Below are 17,951 nucleotides of genomic sequence, written 5' to 3' on the forward strand. Positions count from 1 at the left end.
TCTCTCTCTCTCTCTCTCTCTCTCTCTCTCTCACACACACACACACACACACACACACACACACACACACCACATACACTGGGTGGGGTGGAAAAGGACCATGGCCACATCTCCTCTTTGTCTTTATTCATCTGCTATCACCCATAGCCTCACAGAGGAGGCAACTCAGGAACTAGTTTCTCCCTTGTCCAACCCTGCTTCTGCTATCCTGTTTAGGTCTCAACTAGTTCTTGCCTGGTTCCAAAAGTTGCCTTCTAACTATGAGAAAATGTCCTTGCCAGGTAAGAGCTATCCTGGTCCCTCCGTATCTCTTCATCTTGCCCCTCCTCCACTGCACTGCAGTGCATTGCAGATACACTCAGTGCCCAGTTCATAGTCTTCCTCACTGCATGCTGTGTGCAGGGTCTTCCTCAGTGGCATTGCTATCCTGCTTCCCACATCTCACGTGCTGGCTTCTCACCACCTTTCCCCCAAATCCTTGCCCTTAAGCCCTTTCACAACTGGAACCCACTTCCCTGAATCCCTCCTGGTACTCATGGACCTCTTAGTCCATCCCTCTACCTTGATCTCCACCCTTCTCGACATGGTTTGTCAGGGGCAGGCTGTGTTCATTTGTCCTTTTGCTCCTCTGCTCATGTGTGGCCCCTGCCCTCCTGGTGCCACCATGGATGGCACATTCCATCTCGTCCTGTTATTCAGATGCCTTGGAAACTGTAGGTATTAGTGGCGAGAAGATAGCAAGATTTCAGATCAGAAGACTTGACCTGGAATATGCTACCCGAGTGACCTTGGAGGAGTCTAGCTGTGGCCTTGCTGTCAGACGGACCATTTGATGTAAAAGCCCTGTGTGGACCCAGCTTATTCCACTGAGGGGTTTAACCACCCTCTCTTCAGCCAAGCTGGTTCAGCCGGACCTGCATTGGCCACTGGAGGGCAATCTTAGTCAGCTTCCCAACTGGGCTTGATTTGCTCCCTTCTTGCCAGAGATGAGGGCCTGAGGTATAACCCCAAGGTTCCACGAGTGATGTCACAGACTTGCTGAGGAATATACCCCAATACCGTCACTTGGTCAGCTTTCTCTTTTCTTTCGTGTAGTTAGAGAAGGTTCTGCACACAGCCCAGTACTCTTTAGCATAACAAGCTATTTGATGTCCTGGGGAAGCCAACCTTATACTCATTACTGCAAGTCTTCCCTTACATCATATTTCCCTCCCTCCCTCCCTCCCTCCTCCTCCTTTGTCCTTCTGTCCTCCCCACAGCTCCACCCTCATTATTATGCCATCTAGTCTGTTGTCAGATTCACTCTGTAACTCAGGCTGCCGAGTGCTGACATTCCAGGCATGAGTCACAAAACTCAGCTCCGTTTAGATTCTGTGTTGAGATATAATAGCGCACACAACATGAGCACCATTGTTTTTAGCCATACATTTAAAGGGCGAGCTTTAGTTGTACAGCCATCACCCCTAGCTAAGACCATCACTACAAAAAGAAGTTGTGTACCTAGAAGCAGTCAGTCCTCATCTCCCACCTTCCCAGCTCCTGGCAGTCACTTCCCATCTCTACAGCTTCGCCAGCTTTGAAAGTCTCATGTAACTAACTGGACATGATGGTTAATCTTGATGTCAACTTGACTGGATTGAGGAGTGCCTAAGAGAAGAGTAAAGCATTCTGGGTCTGTGAAGGCATTTTCAGAGACTGCTAAGTGGGGGGTTGGGGGGACTTCCCTTGAATATAGATGGCACCACGTTTAAGAAGGCTTGGAGGTCAGAAAATGGGATGAGCCTTCTAGAAGTCAGCCAGTCGTGTTCTGGGGCTGCCGTGATGTGAGTTGCTCAGCTCTGTCACACCCTCCCTGCGGTAAGGATGCAAACTGTGGATGGAACTTGATTGTTAGATGTCTCATTACAGTGACGTGTAGAGCGCCATGCCTTTGTTGATTAGCTTCATTTAATTTGCATAAAGTTTCAGCATAAGAAGCAGTATTCCACTCTTGGGGGATGGAATCTGGGGCCTTGCTCATGTCAGGGGAATGGTGTACTGCGAGCTACCCCCATCTCTTGCGGAGTCCTCTGGGCTAGCCTTGAGCTCACCATCTTCCTGCCTTTGCCTCCCAAGTACTGAGTTCCCAGGTGTATGACATCACACCTAGGTGCTGCATTCATTTTTATGACTAAGTGCTGTTCCCTTCTAGGTCCCCCGGGATGTGCTGCATTTGGTCTGCTCACCCACGGATTGGTGTGTGCTCGTTTCTCCCCTTTGTCACGAGGGACTCTTCACGCACATGGTGTGAATGGACCTCTACTTGCTATTCTCTAACGGTGGAGTGCTGCTGGGAGCTGCCATGAAACTCCACGGTCTGGCATTTTGCAGAACTGCCAGACTGTTTTCCAAAACATCTGTCCCGCTTTCCACTTCTGCCAGCCTCGTAAGAGCACCCGGAGAGGCTCTAGGCACCGTCCAACTCTCGCTTCCCTTAGCATTCCGAACGTGGGAGGCTCAGGAGGCAAATCCACCAGCTTTCACCCACCCATTTCCAGCATGATAGCTATGCAAGACAACAAGCTTTACAAATTTTAATTGCCTGAGAGGCACACTAGGGCCCTTGGGTGTAACCAAGGTGATCTATCTTTCTTGCTGAGGGGACACTACTGCCTGGCTCCATATAGCCAAGGAGGGTTTGCCTGTGGGTGAGGCTCAGGGGCCGATTTGGCGGTTGTGCACTTGAGCTATTTGCCAAGAGGTGCTTTTATTAAGTAGGAGCTGCCAGGCAGGTGTCTGCACAGACTCCTTGCCTCTGTAATGGATCCTGAGGCTTCTTGGCAGGGCTCTGGCTCTGGCTCTTGCAGCTGTCTCGGGCTTAAAGTTGGGAAGACATCTGTCCAGATGGACAGAGGCTGTGGGTACAGGTTGCTTCCTCTTTGGTGCCTGGCTGGATAACAGGTAGACATGTCTGCTCCAGAGGGGCTGCTGTGCCGGGGCCTCCCTGAACGTATTTCTTTTTTTTTTTTTTTTTTTTTTTTCGTGACTGGGCAAATGAGGGCTCTATTTGCAGCGGCTCAGACCTGCCTGCCTGATGAGGAAGGGCTTCTTGGTATAGCATCTGGATCGGGAACGAGGCAATTTAGGAAGGGGGAGTGGGAAGGAAGGATAGATGGCTAACCCCAGAGGAGCTCCCTCGTGGGGAAGCAGAATTACCAGCTGTGCAGCTTCTGTGCTTGGAAGAGGAAGGGCTTGCTCGGTTTTTTTTTTTTTTTTTTTTTTTTTTTGTCAGTCTGGCGGGGTAGGGCGGGTGCTTTAGGGAAGAAACACAGAGGAAAAACAAATGCTCCCATGAGTTCTTTATTAACTAACCAGTGACCCTGTCTGGGGGCTGCCAGGTCTGTAGCATCCAGGGTCTATCTATTTATCTACTGGAAATCTAGATATGCGGTTGTTTCTTCATATAACAAATATTTACTGTGTTTCTGGGAGAGTCCTAGGAGCCGGGGACTGAGTGGCAAATAAAACTGGTCCCGATAAGGGTCCTTGTGGGACACAAAGCCTGATGGGGCCGGAGGGGCTTTAATTCACTGACGCCAGGAGTCCGGGCTGGGTGAGGCTTTGCCTACTCATCTGATAGTGGGAAAGGAGGGAGGGGCTAAATTTGAGGGTTGGGCTTGGGGAAAACCTTTCCGGGGCACAGGTCTGAAGGATGAGCAGAGAGCAGAGCAGCAGAGTATTGCAGTTTGGCAGGAACAGCGTCTGCAAAGCCCTGAGGTGGGACAAACACGACATCCCCGAATCAGAAAGCAATGCTCCTGGAAAGGACATGGAGGAAGGAAAGACATGGGGACAGGTGGCAAAGTCAGCAGGGCCGGTGTGCTCGGGCTCCCACTAGCCACGCAGAAGCCCCGCGTTCCTCTTAGCGTGCTGGGGATGGCCAGAAAACTGTGTTCAGAGCGACCAACTGGTTCCTGTGACTCAGCACGAATCTCAGTTAACTAGGCAATAGGGTCAGGAATAAAAATGCCTCCCCCACCCAAATTAGGGCTTCAAGGCTTGTAGAATCTTCAGTGTTCCAGGCAACGCCAGGGGATGGGGTGGAGCTGGGGTTCTGGTTTAGAGGAAGGATAGGTTAGCCTTGTGCGGGGTGGAAACTTAGCTGTGAACCCTAAGTGAGCCCAACACTGAGCGAGCATTGACGCAAATAGAGGCGTTGAGGGAGTGATGGGGGCTCCCGAGGCACGGAGGAGCCAAAGCTTCCGGATAACTGCCTCCTGCCCGGGAAGGTCATGCTGACGTTGTATTTCTGGTGAATCACGGGAAACTCTGTTTTTTGTCTGTTTCACGTTTGGGAGGTAAACATGCTCGCTCAGAAGCACCAAGCTCAGGGCTGAACACGTGGATGACCCTCAGTGGGAAGACTGGCAGCCTCAGAAGCCATCTGGTTCAGAGTCCAGTGTGAACCCCTGTTTTAGAATCATCTGCAGGTGAATGGTCTAAAGACTGATATGGGTCCTAGAGACTTAGCTCAGAACTGCTGAATCATGATTATTTTAAATTCTGTTTTATTTCATTTTAGAGACAGGGTCTCACGTAACCCAGGTTGGATTTGAACTCACTATTTAGCCCACAGTGACCTCAGACTCCTTATTCTTTGGCCTCTACCTCTGAATGTAGATTGTCCTGCTTGTGTAGCAAGCCCTCGTATCCACTGAGGCATCTTACAGCCCCCAGAACGCTCTTCGAGATGGTGGCAATAACGCATGCTACTAGGGAGACTGTGTTGTGGGTAAGTGGTTCAGAGAATTCTTGTCACACTGTACTGGTTGCCTGTGTCTTCTGTAACAAATGAACACAAGTGACTGAAAAGAGCAGAAGTTGGAGATGGAGCAATGGCTTAGGGTTTGAGAGAGCACTGGCTGTTCTTGCAAAGATCTGCATTGGACTCCTAACACCCACATGGAAGCTAACAGTTGTCTGGAACTCCAGTTCTGGGGACTCTGGTGCCCTCTTCTGGCTTCCAAGGACAGATCACTTATGTAGTGCCCAGGTGTACATGCAGGCAAGGCACCATGCTCAGTCAAAATGAAAGAGCAGAGGGTTATTCTCTTTCTTTTCTGGGCACCCACAGACCTCAGTCATTTCCACTGGACTAAAACCAAGCCGTGAGCAGGGCCTCTCCTTACATAGTCTCTGGAGGAGAAATCACCCCTCCTTACCCAGTTTCTGGAGGCTCCTGATAGCCTCCACTGTGTCGTCCAAATAGTGAACAGCAGGAGAAGGTGGGGCAGAGTCGCCTGCACCTTGGATACATATTTGACTCTGTTTATGACTCATGTCCCTTTGGAACAGGGCCTCCCTCAGGTGGAAAGTTTATAGGCCACACCTCCCTGGGAGCTGCCTTATAGGGCAGCATCCCCATAGGGCGGATGTCTGAGAGGACACAGAAGCCCTGCTTTCCTGTCACCTACAGGACGCACAGCCAGGCCATGGCAGCCCTGGCAGCTGGAATATCCAAGCAACGTGCAGCTGCTCAGGGCCTTGGCTCTAACCAGAATGCTGTGAAGTATCTGGGCCAGGACTTCGAGACTCTGAGAAAGCAATGCTTGAACTCGGGGGTCCTATTTAAAGACCCGGAATTCCCAGCATGTCCGTCAGCTTTGGGCTACAGGGATCTTGGGCCAGGCTCTGCAGAAACTCAAGGCATCATATGGAAGCGACCCACGGTAAGGCAATAGGGAAGTGACCGTGGCAAGGCACAATTGAGTGTCACACAGGGTACAGAGTTGTCAATCAGGTCAAGAGTTGAAGTAAGTAACAGTTCTGGATTCTGTTTTCAGGTGCTATAGTTCTGACATCTGCCTTATTTCCTAAAATTATTTCTAAAGAAGAACACACACAGGCTTTAGAGCTGGACAAGTCAGACCTCATGAGTGGCTCTGCTGATGTGGCCTTGAGCGACAGCTCACTGAGCTTCAGTTTTTCCACCCTAAAAATAGTGTGGCTGGAACCATTGTATTTCAGTGTGGTTAGGAGAACGAGAAATAAATCTCAGGGTGTAATTGTCCTGCGTGTAAGAGACACAGAACACAGGGTACTTAGCACTGCACAGTGCCCCCGGGCCAGCACACAGGGGAACAAACCAAGGTTAGACACAGTCAGCCAGGGCAAACTGCGATAGCATCGCTGCTGAGGGACGTGGGTTACTGAAGGTCATCGAAGGTTCTGCCAAGGCTGGAGAGGAGAGAGAGGTGGAAGCCATCCTAAAGTCGGTGGGTGTGGTCACACTGTGGTCTTGATGTGCATGTCCCTGATGATAATGGATGCTGTGCTTTATATATCATGGGTGCATCCTCTAGAGGGACAAGTGTTTAAAACCTTTGCTTATTTCTCAGTGGTTCTGCTTGCTTTTTTGTTTGACTTGGCACTTTTGAGGATAACCCTTTCTTTACTTTGGGAGCTGTTTTATATATATATACATATATATTATATATATATATATATATATATATATATATATATGATGATATATAATCTAATAATCCTGGACATTAAGGTGTTTGCTTCATTTGCTCTTCCACATCCTGATAGCCATCCCTTTACTTCTACACTTCCCTAAGTTTCACATACAAGAGAAAATATGTAATATTTATCTTTGTGAATTGGGCTCACTTCAGGTAAAATGGTGATTTTTTTTTTGCTTCTGTCCATTTTCCTACAAATGACACGATTTTCTTCTTTATAATGAACAATACTGCACACACACATATACCCCCACATAACTATACATTTTTTTAATTTATTCATCTGTGGATAGGTACCCAGTTGACTCCATACCATGGCTAGAGCTACAATAAACATGGGTGCACAAGTGTCACAATTGTAGCTGACTGTGATTCTTTTGGATCTACACCCGGGGGGCGTATGACTGCTTCTGCTTGTTCTTATGCTTCTAAGTAGAAGGTCTACCTAGGCTCTTCTTGTCTCAAGGAACGGAAGACACGTTTGTCTACGCGAAGGTTTCCAGATCACACTGGATTCTCAAGATGAACGCTCCGTTGGGAGGTTGAAATCCCTTAGGGTTTTTCTGTTTACATGGGTGAAGTGCCGCAACTCCACCCCAGAGACAGCAGCTGGTTGCGCTGATCTCCAGTGCTCTTAGCTCCTTTGTCTCACCGTGTGGGCTCAGCATCTATCCCAAGCTCCTGTGATGTATGTAATGCCCCGTGTAAATGGACTTAGCACAGCCTGGTCAATATTTTTTTTTCTTCTGCCAGAAGTATCCTTTCGCTCTCCTTGGCAATTGAGCAGCATATTGATCAAATACTTAGTCAAGAGCGAAGCCACACCAAGCACATAATAAGGACCCCAGTTAAGAGACACATGGAGGGGTCGAATTGTTGGAAAGTTACTGGATGGATGGCAGTAGGCTCAGTTTGGAGCATCCATTCTTTCTCTAACTGCTACCTCTTGGATTAGTGGCCTTAGGGTTTCCAATTCAGCCATGATTCGCTGTGCACTTCTCCTGTGCAGGGAGGTGTCTTGGGGAGCTTTAGCTAGTTAAGGAGGGGACAAAGAATCGGCAGACGCTGAGTGATACTGTGGTGGAGAGGAACGTGGGCTGGGATGTTTCACAGTGGTCAGGGTTCTGGTCCCTCATCTATCATCCACTAGCCGAGTGACTGCGGGTAGGTTACTAACCTCTCTGAGAACCAGTTTCCTCATCCATGAAGTGAGAACCACAGTCTTACCCACTTCCTTGGGCTCCAAGTGAGTCTGGATGAGAGAATATGTATATCCTTAGAAAACGAGTTGTCTCTAGCTGGCATTCCATGACAGAATGTCCAGAGAGTACCCGTTAAATGGATAAAATGCACGGGAGCTCAGCGAGGAATCACTGAAGCTCCACTGTGCAATTGGACAGGAAAATTAGGGAAGAGAGCTGAGTCAGGATTGGTGGAGAAAGAGGGCATGGGTGAGAGTGAAGGTGCTGGGCTGTGGAAGGGCGTGTAAGCAAGATGTTCAGAGAGGGCAATGGTCCAGGGTCCTTAGAGCAGATAAGACATGGTGGGCAACAGGCGAAGCTAGAAGCATTCAATGGACCAGGTCTTATCTCCCTATGGGTTGTGGGGCTGGGGACTTTCTGTGACCCTTGTAAGATCCATGTAACATACAGGTCATGGCTTTTTTTTTTTTTTCCTGAATGGCTTTGCCAGCATTCTCTCTTCTTACTTAAACCTAAGATTGTAGCAGAGCTTAGTAGACGTTGAATATGAGTGTCTTTAGCTTCTGTCACATGAACGGCGTGATGGAATTAAGCAGACAGAGCAGAGAGCCACTTTGGAAGCAACAGCGTCATCTATGGTTATTAGTTGAGTTTGATTGATTTCCCCAATACCTTGCTCACGAGGATAAAGGGACATGAAATGACATATGAAATGGAACCAGAACAGAGGCTGAGGACCAAGCCCAGGGTCCCTGGGTTCCTAGAGTGAGAGTCTCCACAGGGGAGACCAAGACAGTGTATTGAGAGACATGAAACTCAAGAGCTAAGAAGACACACACCACAGAGGAAGACTTTTGAGGGAGAGCAAGCCAAAGGCAGCAAATGTTAAGGAGCACCCAGTGAGATGGGTTAGAAGATGCTCATTCTGGGGCTACTGGTGACATAGGCGATCAGTTTTAAGGAGTTGTGAAGAAGGTAGATTTCATGGGACTGATGGATGAATGAATTAAAATATTTTTATTAATTATTAAAGATTTTTAAGATATGCTTACAATGGCTGTTGATCATATTCACCTCAACCCTTCCAACTTCTTCTAGACCCCACCCCTCCACCTTCCCACCCTGTCCCTACTTCATGAGTCCCTGAGGGTCCGACCCTGTCTAGAAGTCATTGCTTTGCTCTGTTCATCCCCTACCTCTGGCTCATACAGTCCTCTGACCCCTCTTCTGAGATGGCCCCAGAGTCTTGAGGGGAGGAAGTGTGACAGGGTTGTTCCATTGGTGGCTGAGCACTTGAGTGACACCCAGTTTCTGCATTCTGAACCATCACCTTGCTGTAAGAATGGTGGTATAGACATACACATTTAGAGCAGTTTGGTACTATGTCCATTTAGCAGAATAACAGTAGGAGGGGGTTTTTAAAAACAGAATTGTTTAAGGAAGGAGACTCTTTCAAACCCCCATTCAATGTGCTTTCTTCCTTCTGTCTCGAAGTTACTTCCTTCTTTATACAAGCAACATTTAAATTAAAAGATTTTCCAATCTGCTACTTTTTAGCTAGCCTTTTCAAACTCCCCCACCTTTTAGTTGTCAGGAAATCATGGTCCAGAGAGAGCTCATGAGCACCTGACAGCAGCACTGTAGCTATGGCTTTTATATTTAATGGAGTGTGTGTGTGTGTGTGTGTGTGTGTGTGTGTGTGTGTGGTGCANGCTGTGTGTGTGTGTGTGTGTGTGTGTGGTGCATGCTGTGTGTGTGTGTGTATGTGTGTGTGTGTAGGGTATGTATGTATGTGGTGTGTATGTGGTACATGTGATATGCATGTAATGTGTTGTGTGTGTGCTATGTATAGTATGTGTGTGTTGTGTATGTGGTGTGTGTGTTGTGTTGTGTGTGTGTGCTGTGTATGAATGAGTGTGGTATGTGTGTGGTGTGGTGTGTATGAGCATGCTGTGTGTGGTATGTGTAAGTAAGTATATGTGTATGTGCTGTGGTAGGTAGTGTGTGTTGTGCTATGTATTATGTATGTTGTGGTGTGTGTTATATGTATGTGCTGTATGTGGTGGGTATATGTGTGTGTTCTGTGTGTAGTATGTGTATGCATATGTGTGTATTGTGATATATGCTGTGTGTGTTGTGGTAGGTGTTGTATGTGTATTGTGTTGTGTGTATGTGTATGTGATATATGTGTTTGTGTATGGTATGTGTTGTATGTGTTTTGTGTGTATGTTTGTGTGTATGTGTGTGTATGGTATGTGTATGTGATACATGTGTTTGTGTGTATGTGTGTGTGTATGGTGTGGTATGTAGTCTGTGTTGTGTGTGTATATTGTGGTATGTATTGTATATATGTGGTGTGTAGTGTGTTGTGTATTGTGTGTATGTGGTGTGTGTATGTTGTATGTGTATTATGTTGTGTAGTTGTGTATGTATTGTATGTATGTGGGGTGTATGTGTGTGTACCAATGTCCACACATGCCGTGTGTTATGTATATGTGGTGTGTATGTATGTTGTATATGTATTATGTTGTGTAGTGTGTGTATTGTATGTATGTGGGGTGTATGTATGTGTGTGTGTGTGTGTGTGTGTGTGTGTGTACCAATGTACTATCCTATGTGAAAACAGAGGGAGGTTCTCCTCTCCCCCCAATGAGTCCTCAGGAATTAAACTCAGGTTGTCTGTCAGGCTTGGTGGCAGTTACCTGTACCCTCTGAGCCATCTCTCTGACCCATCACACCCTTCTTTCATTTGCCACCAGAGACTGCTGAAGATTGAAACAAAATAGAGCAGAAATTAAATCTCCCTCACTGGAGGGCTGGCTGAATGATTCATGGAACTTTTAATGCAACTGTAAAATTCTCTTTGTTCTAATAAAAGATGTAAAAGGTGCCTATGATCACACAGACTCAAATGCACTCGAGAGCGCGCGCGCACACACACACACACACACACACACACACACACACACACACAGTGGGGGGTGAGTGCTAGTGCCATAGTTTGCACGTGTCTTTCCCAGAGGGCCTATCTTAGGATGATGGGGACATGCCGTAGGACAGTTAGACAGTGTGTCTCACAATCATTGAGAGTGTTTCTCTGAAGGGGCAATTAGGACCCTGGCTCTTCTCTCTCCCTCTTTTTCTCCTCCTTGAAGTCATGAGGTGATCAGGCCTTGTTTACCACACAGTCTTACCATGATATCTGCCTCACCACAGAACCCCAGACAATCGAAAGGATCATGGACTGAACCTTCAAAGATGTGAGCCCAAAGGAGATTTTCCTTCCTCTTTTTCCTCCTCTACCTTCTCCTCTTCCTCCCGGTTCTTTCCTTCTTCCCTCTCTTTCCTATCCCTCTCCTCTAAATAGAGTCTTTAATAAAGCCTCAAAATAATGGTCTTGCTTCATTCTTCCAAGTGCTGGGACTTGCCTGACAACTTTCTTCTTTGTAAGTTGATTACCCCAGCTATATCGTTATAGTAATAGGAAAGTTGACTAAGACACACACAGACACGCATGAAAATGTGCTATTATATTTAAGACAGTTTTTGGAAGGATGTGTTAGAAATCGTAAGGCATTTTATTACGTCTTGTTGGAATTTTGTCCATCAGTAACAGTTACTTTCTCAGTAAAAAAATGTAAATAAAAAGTAACACTTGGGTCAGGAGAGTGAGGCGTTAGGGGAGGGGCTGTTTTTGGCCAAGAAGGCAGGAGCTGACAGGTTGATATAAAACTGTAGGACTGCCTTCCAGAAAGTTCTGTCTCCTACTGTAGGATCTCAGAACCCCTGTTCACAGCTCCACCTAGGCCCCCACTCTCTTGTCTCCTTGTCAGGTAGGACATATCATTTCTTCACATCTCTGGAGTAAGCAATGCTTCTCACTCTGTAGCCCTAACCAGCCCCTCTGTGGTGCAGCCCATTGATTTAATACCTCTCAGTAAGTGTGGTCCAAGTTCCCCTTGGTCCCTTGAGGTCTCACCCATTCCCTTTAACAATTTGTCTTGTGTCCTCTCTGACTGCCTTCTTTGGACACCCTTTTGCAGACTGTACTAGAGTCCACCGTTTTGGTAGACCACCATTGCCTACATGTGGTCAGTTGGTCAGCCAGAATTCCCGATGGACTTTTAATATGCGCTATTTTTTTCAATGTTTCCCAATAACGTCAGCTTGATTTTCCTGCCCAAACCAAAAGCACTTGCAGGCCAGTGTCTTACCTTTGTTCTCTTCAGTCCACCATCCTTCCCTCTCCCTGCCTGCTGATACCATAATATGCAGAACGGGGCCCAGTAAGTCCTTCCTGGATAAACAAAGAAAAAAAAATGCTGAGAGCAAGCTTCCTGGTCCCTCTCCCCTAGTCTAGGTGACATCACCAGTGAACAGATGCCAAGTGGAGGCTGGGGAATGACCTTATCATATCCGAGTTCTCCTGTCTGGAAGTGGTACTCCCTGACAGCTTATCCCGACTTCCTTCCCAATGCCGTCACCATCCCATCAGCTACAAGATCCCTGCTTCCTAGTCAGTTGTTTAAGGGGTGTCTGCAGTGGGCATTGCTTTTTGGCAAACAGCCCTCTCTAATTGGGCCTCTGTGTAAAGAGGGCTGTTGTCCAATGGGCAGGGTCAGATCTCAGTGTATTAGTATCTCAGCCTTTGCCTTTCTCCTGCCACAACACACAGGGCTGCTGTCCAATGGGCAGGGTCAGATCTCAGTGTATTAGTATCTCAGCCTTTGCCTTTCTCCTGCCACAACACACCCTTCATCCTTGTCACACCCACACGACACACACCCACACACCCACACACCCAGCCTGCAGAGTAATCAACATCCTGCTCATTATAGGGGCTTTGGGCTCCAGGTTTTGTCCTGTGGACTGGTAGCTGTGTGCCTCTGGTGTCCTCCCTTCTCTGGTCTTCAATCTGCAGAGGAGTAGAGTCCTGTGTGTGTAGTGGTAGACAACCTGCTAGCTTCTTCTAGGTCCGAGCTCTGTGCCGACCTGTGCTGCCTCCACCCTTAAACAGCATCTTCTGACTTGTGTTTTCTCCTAAACTACTTTCAGGAATTGTGTCCCAACCCTCAGTTTATCGTTGGCGGAGCCACCCGCACAGACATCCGCCAGGGGGGTCTTGGTGAGTAACTGGGTTGAGTCCTATTTATGTAGGGCGAGGGCGGGAGAGCGTGCAGAATGAGCAACATCAGATTAAGCTGTTAAGACACTGCCAACCCAATTACGCACATATGGGCTTCTGTTTTCTGCGGCTGCGTGTTTCATGGTGGGTCTCAGTGCTGTGACTAACTTTTGGCTTCCCTTGGTCGGCCATTTTCTGCCAGCTCATTGAACTCCTTTCACGCTAGAGTGAAGAGCCAGGATTACATACCTATGATAGAAACCCGGGGATGTTTTCCGAAAGAGCCTTAAGCAGGTAGAGCTTGCTGTGGAATGGCCCTCTCTGTGTAATTACAGCAGAGAAGATGCCTCGGTTGTGAGTAAGAAAACATGATCCTATCTTTCATAGCCAAACATTCTTTCACAGGCGGGGATCCTGGAAACAAGAGCCTCCTTTTAGGGGGCTAAGGAGTCATGGAAGAACGGGTACCCACTAGGATGAGGTCCTGGGCTCAGTCCTCCAGACAAATGAGTAAGGAAACAAACAAACAAATAAACAAACACCCACCTGGCTCAGAAAACCCACCATTCCCCAAGTCTCACAGTCTTTTCAAGCCAGCAGCAATTCAATTTAGAAAATATTTTTATCTCTGTTTTGTATGTTCTATGCTCTCAGAGGTGCACCTCAGCCCCGGAGGTCATGCTGGAATACAAGAGGCCTCCTGGTCACTCCCCAGCACCACAAATAATAAACAAAGTTTACCCATCAGAAGAGTTTGACAAAACAGTAACAATTCACTTTGTTGATTACAAAAGTTTGTATCTTATTTCCAAAGAGAATCATTCAAGGCAGTTCCTAACCACTAATTGTTCATATCTTCTCATCAGAGTTTAAATATGCTGAGGATATGCATAGAGACATACTTAGGGCATTTTTTGGGCTGGGGTGAATTTTATCCTGAGTGGCCCTGGGCTGGCAGAGGCAGAAAATAAGCATGAAGTCACCCACTGCCCTCCATCTCTAGAGGATCTGAGATTACAGGCCTGTGTGTCAAGCCCACCGCCCATTACAGGGCATGCTAGGGATCAAACTCATGGCTTTTGGTGTAGTAGGCCAGCCATCTATCCACTGAAGAACATCCGGAAAAGAACTTTATATATGTATATATCAGAATATTATTAGGGAACAAAGTTTCCTTGAAAGTGTATCAAGTTTGAACCAGTTCTTAACTGTTTAAACACAAAGTAGGTACAACTGTTGCCTTACTTCTTTTAAAGAAAAACAATGATTGGCTTGTAGGAATCACGTGATTGGGAGAGATGTGTGATATGGAAAGAGCATTCAGAAGTCCTGTTCTCAGGGCTGGGCTCAGAGGTAGAGCGCCTGCTTAGCATGCAGGAGGGCCTAGGTTGAACCCCCATGGCTACCAGAAAACAAACAACAAACAGCCCTCTGCACACGGCATGACTCCTCAGTCCCATTATATAAACATTTCCAATGTTTAAAGTGTATATATCTCATAAAAGAGGAAGAAGCAAAGGCTGTCCTTGGTAATGGGTTAGCTCTGTTGACCTCAGCCCTCCTAACCTAACCCCACAGCCTCCCCGATGGCAGTTTCTACACAGAACTGAACAAAATTTAATAGTTTTATGGCACAATGGGATCCTAAATTAAACTTGCTAATCTTCCACATTGCTTTGCTACCTAGTCAGTGGAGAACTACAAAACACAGATTAGAGATGTGTGTGTGTGTGTGTGTGTGTGTATGTATGTGTGTGTGTGTGTGTGNAGAGAGAGAGAGAGAGAGAGAGAGAGAGAGAGAGGCTACTTGATGAAAATAAGCAACACCCTCCTTCTACACCAACCCCTTTGTTTCTTAGCCAATTCTCCCTCCTCTTCCCCTCCCCTTCTCCCTCTTCCCCTCCCTCCTTGTGCCAGCCTGGAAAACCTTTTTCTCCTCAGCCTGTGGGAGACCATCATGACTTGGAAGATTGCAGGGCAGTTGATTTGAAATGCTTTCAACGTTCTGTCCCTCAATGAGTACAGCAAATAGCTCAGGGAGAACTCAGGCAGCGTGACTACAAAGCAGGAAACAAACGGGATGCCACACACGAGTGCCCCACTCCCAGAAATGCATACCCTGCGTCTCCCTGGCCGTGGTGTGAGCCTCCCAGAGCGGGTGAATGTGCTGACCTTTTGCGTGCTCCGGGTGAGGACAAGCTGCCCTTTTCCTTCAAGCTAAACAGTTAGTCTAATTTAGCGCACAGCCCAGGGAAACACAACTTTGAATGTCTGCCTTTAATGGCTCCTTGTTAGAGACCTTTTAACTTTGGGAAAGGCTGTTAATGAGAGATTTTTCATTGATTGACTTGGTGGGATTGTCCTTTGATTGCTGTTAAGCAAGGAGATTTGAGAGCCTCCAGAAGGGGCTGGAGCGTTTCCATGGAGAATGTGTGTGGTGGATGGAGACCCAGGCTGGAAGCACAGGAAATGAACCTGCCTGGTTCTCTGATTCCTGCTCACATCAAAAGAACTGGAGCTGCCGCTGTGGTGGTGGATCTTAATGAAGAGAGCTAGAGAAGGGGTCACTGAGCACCTGAGGAGAGCAGGTGCCCGGGTTCCTGTTTGTCAAGACTGTATTTAGTATGCAGAAGAGAAGGTGTCTCATAGCCGAGGCTGAAACCAGTGGCCCAGGAGGTCCGAGTCAGGGTCCGAGTCAGGGTCGGTCCTGAACAATGAGGAAAGGTTCCTCACTGGATAGAGCTCACCTTCCTAAGGGCCTAGGAAGCTCGACAAAGCACTTGCCAATTTGGGCGTGGCAGAAGGTAATGCTTGCTTAATGCCTTGTTTGCATTCCAGAGTCCAACACCAGCACTTGGGTGTCGTATTTTTCTTCAATTAGAATTTTAAAATACTTAATTTATATACAAAAAAGAGGTCATTTGTTTATTTCTATTGTACTGGGGATTGAACCAGTCTGAATTGGGCATACCAGACAGGAGTGGTACCACTAAGCAATACCAGAGCCCTCCCTCCTTTCAAAATTCATTTTAAGATAGAATCTGACTAAGTTGCACAGACAGGCCTTAAACTCACTCTGTAAGCTGGGTGGGCCATGTTCTCCTGCTCCTTCTGCCTCCGATTTCCCTGAGTGCTGGGATTACACTTGTGTACCAAAACACAGAGCTGAAAACAACTTCTTTTTCATAGGATTCTTATGATAATTTTTGAGAAGCACATTTAAAAAACAAAGTGTAGCAGTATCTCTAAACAATACTTCAGAGTTGCAACACTCCTCCACTGACACCCATTACAGTCTTCCATTCTGCTATAAAATGCCCATTTTCTTCATGATGCTTCAAAGTCCCAACTAGAGTGTGCCATCGTTCCATCAGAATATTCTACCATCCCATAATGGTGTTCTACTGCCCCATCATAGTGCTTAACTATCCCATCCCAGTGTTCCACCATCCCATACCAGTGCTCCACACCATCTGATTCCAGTGCTCTACCATCCCATCCCAGTGCTCCACCATCTCATCCCAGTGTTTCACACCATCTCATCCCAGAGCTCTACCATCCATCCCATCCCAGTGCTCTACCATCCCATCCCAGTGCTCCACCATCTCATCCCAGTGTTCCACCATCCCATCCCAGTGCTCCACCATTTCATCACAATTATTTACTGGCCCATCACCATGTTCCATTGTTTCATCATAATCCTTGACTTTCTTATCCCAATGCTCTATTGTCCCATCCTATTGTTCTATTGTGTCATCCCAGTGCTCTACTGTCCCGTCACAGTGCTCCACATCTCATCATCATGCTCCACTGCTCCATCACCATACTCCATTGTTCCTTATAATCCTTGACTTTCTTATCACCGTTTCCCATTGTCTCATCCCATTGTTCTACTGTGCCATCACAGTGCTCCAGTGACCCACGACAGTGCTCCAGTGTCCCATCATAATGCTCTGTTTTCCTGACTCCACGACGACAGTGCTCCAGTGTCCCATCATAATGCTCTGTTTTCCTGACTCACCATAATGCTCCACCAAATTATCATAGTGCTCCAATGTTCTACCACAAAGTGTGTTCACCTCATCACAATGTTCTGTCCATTGCTTCATCATAATGTTCCACTATCCCACGATAGTGCTCCATGGTCCTATCCCTGGGCAACACTGTGCTATCAGTGTTCCATTGTCCCATCACAATACCCCATTGTTTCATCACACTTATCCTTCTATCCCAGTGTAGACCTGTCTCATCCCAGTTCTCTGTCCCATTGCAATTCTCTACTGTCCCACCACAGTGCTCCATTTTCCCATTATAGTGATCCAGTGTTTCATCATAGTGGTATTATCTCAATGATTCGTTTACGAATCACGATGTGCATCTTTTTCATCACAATGCTCAGTCCCATTATAATGTCCCACTATCCCATGATGGTGCTCCACTGTCTGATGATGGTGCTCCAATGTCCCATCAAAGCACCCCATTCCCATCACAATGCTTCATCATCCAATCAAAATTCTTCACTGTACTATCGGGAAGCTCCACCGTGCATCAAACATGACTGCAATGCTGCACTGTCTTGACACATCCATCCCTTATATCAATCACCCCAGTGTTCTGTCTTTCACAGTGCCACACCGTCCCATTGCAGTGCTTTATTTCCTCTTTGTAATACTCCACTGTCCCATCCGAGTGTTCATGTCCCATTATGGTTCTCTATTGTCCACCACAGTACCTCTGTCTCATATCAGTGCTCTATTGTTCCAAACAACGCTCTCAAAGCACAGTGCTTCCTATGAACAAACTCTCACAATGTTTTAAAACTCTACCACACTGTTATACCTTCCCTGTATAATATTCCATAATAGTGATCTACCATTCCATCATAGTGCTCTACTACCTTATCATAGTGCTCCATGGTTCCATCACAGTGCTCCACTACCTCACAACAGTGCTCCACTATCTCATCACAGTGCTCCACAGATCCATGATTGTACTCATTTAAGCCATCACAGTAGTCCACTGTCATACCTCAATGCTCCTTTGTCCCTATCGTAGTCTTCTACTTGCCATGGCATCTCCTCCTCTGTCCTTGCATTTTGACCAGTGCATGTCCCAGAG

General features: G+C 47.0%; 1 protein-coding gene across 3 annotated transcripts in view; it reads left to right on the plus strand.

The window, feature by feature from the left end:
* The first annotated feature begins 5,423 nt into the window (after positions 1–5,423).
* Positions 5,424–17,951, plus strand: part of Capn8 (calpain 8) — a 67,035-nt gene continuing 54,507 nt past the window's right edge. Inside the window, exons 1-2 of one of the 3 annotated variants that reach the window (XM_021159314.1) lie at positions 5,424–5,708; positions 12,764–12,833. In XM_021159314.1, the coding sequence (XP_021014973.1) occupies positions 5,472–5,708; positions 12,764–12,833 (307 nt within the window). In that variant the 5' untranslated portion in view covers positions 5,424–5,471. The remainder of the gene's footprint in view (positions 5,709–12,763; positions 12,834–17,951) is intronic. The other 2 variants (XM_021159327.1, XR_002377685.1) reach the window with 2 other exon arrangements.

The sequence above is a fragment of the Mus caroli genome, chromosome 1 (genome assembly GCF_900094665.2).
Source record: "Mus caroli chromosome 1, CAROLI_EIJ_v1.1, whole genome shotgun sequence".
Classification (NCBI taxonomy): domain Eukaryota; kingdom Metazoa; phylum Chordata; class Mammalia; order Rodentia; family Muridae; genus Mus; species Mus caroli.